This window comes from Nannospalax galili, unplaced genomic scaffold (genome assembly GCF_000622305.1).
Source record: "Nannospalax galili isolate Female #2095 unplaced genomic scaffold, S.galili_v1.0 scaffold85, whole genome shotgun sequence".
Lineage (NCBI taxonomy): Eukaryota > Metazoa > Chordata > Mammalia > Rodentia > Spalacidae > Nannospalax > Nannospalax galili.
Genome location: NW_008358866.1, coordinates 3,271,954 through 3,273,861, shown reverse-complemented (window position 1 = coordinate 3,273,861; position 1,908 = coordinate 3,271,954). Strand labels below are relative to the sequence as shown.

At 37.6% G+C, this 1,908-nt stretch overlaps 1 protein-coding gene across 4 annotated transcripts in view; it reads left to right on the top strand.

Annotated features, from left to right (window-relative positions):
* LOC103725176 (multidrug resistance protein 2) overlaps positions 1-1,908 on the top strand; it is an 87,577-nt gene that overhangs the window by 27,546 nt on the left and 58,123 nt on the right. For all 4 annotated transcript variants that reach the window (XM_029558322.1, XM_029558320.1, XM_029558321.1 and 1 more), the window contains one exon: positions 170-294. In XM_029558322.1, coding sequence (XP_029414182.1) covers positions 170-294 — 125 coding nt within the window. The remainder of the gene's footprint in view (positions 1-169; positions 295-1,908) is intronic.

Below are 1,908 nucleotides of genomic sequence, written 5' to 3'. Positions count from 1 at the left end.
GGTTGCATACTTATTTATCAGAGTCTGGTTCTAGGATCCACATATGAGGGAGAACATATGTCGATTTTTGTTTCTGAGATTGTGTTACTTCACTTAGTATAACAGTTTCTAGTTCCATACATTTACCTGCGTTAAAAAATTTTTAATGATACAAGATTGCATTTAACAGGTATTAAATTCATTTACTAATAAAGAACTTCAGGCATATGCGAAAGCTGGAGCAGTTGCTGAAGAAGTCTTAGCATCCATTAGAACTGTGATTGCATTTGGAGGACAGAAGAAAGAGCTTGAAAGGTTTGCGTTTCTTTTGCTACAAATACTGAATTCTGTATCATTCCATGTGTTAATTATAAGGTTTTATCCAACATAAATATGTTTCTTCAAATAAACTAATGAATTACAGTACAGCATTGTTAATATTCTGGAAAAGTTGCAGTTCTGATTATGCTTTTCTAAAATTTACCTTCAGAAGAAGGAAGTACATATGTTCTATTTGGTTTTTGATGACTTTTGCTTTTATGTCTGAAGGCCTATATTCTCATGAAGTTTTAATTCTAATACAAGAAGGGGATGCTACGGATAACTACAAATAAGAAAACACCTGATACACAGGAGGTGTGTTATTTGGAGAATACAAAAGTATGAGAGTCATGGGTATACTTTTTTAGAGAGGCTCTAAAATGTGTTTTGATGGGCCTGGAGAGATGGCTTAGTTTTGAAGAGCACATACTGCTTTTGCAGGGTACCCATGTTCAGTTCCCAGGATTCATACTGGGGGACTTAAAACTGCCAACTCCAACTCTAGCTCCAGGGGATCTGACGCCCCCTTCTGCCCTCCAGAGGCATCTTCACATAAATACACACACACAGACACACAGACACACAGACACACACAGACAGACAGACAGACACACACACATACCCATACCCACCCATACCACAAAGTACATATCATTAAAAATAAATATATCTTAAAGATAATGCTTTGATAAAAGAAGTGTACCATGTGTGAGGAGGGCACATTTAAATATGGTGGTCAGGAAATACCTTTTGGAGGACATTTCAACTAGGCTGAGACCTGAGAGATAAGAAAAAGTATATCTTGGTGAGAGTAGGGATGGGATGGGGAATGGGAGAGGAGTCTTCCAAATTTCCTGAGGTGGCAAAAGCTTTGGTGTGTTCTGGGACATATCACAAGGTTTGTGAGTCTGGAGCTCACTTCAGTGGAGGAAGATTGGGCTTGGACTGAGATGTGGGAGCTGTGAAGAGGTGGGATTTTTTGTTTGTTTTTGGTCTTTTTGAGACAGTGTCTCTCTGTAGCCCCAGCTGACCTGGAACTTGCTGTGTAGACCAGGCTAGCCTTGATCTTACAGAGATCCACTGCCTCTGGCTCCTGAAGTGCTAGGATTAGAGGGTGCACACCACCACCTCCGACTTTAAGTCCTGATATTCTGTTCTCCACATTATCCATTCTATTAGTGAGAGTTTCCACTGAGATTTTTGTTTGGATTACTGAAATTCTCATTTTGAGCATCATTGCAGTTTTTTTTCTTCAGTATTTCTCTTTTTTAAAAATAAATTATTTATTGAGAATTTTATACATGTATATGAGGTGTTTTGATCAAATCCATGCCCATGCCCTCCCCTCCAACTCCTCCCATACCTCCCCATCATTTTTTCTGATAACTTTATGTACTCTTTCTTCTTTGATTTATTATATTTTTTAGATTTTTAAAAATTTTTAATGATTACATGATTATAAGAAGCATTTCATTACAGCTTTAACATATTCAGTAACAGACTCCAGAGCAAGAGTACATCTCTTTCACAAGTGGGTGCAAGTTTCTAGGTTCACAGTTGAATTAATACAGTTATACAATATTGAACTCAGTATAAGCCCTGTAAGAC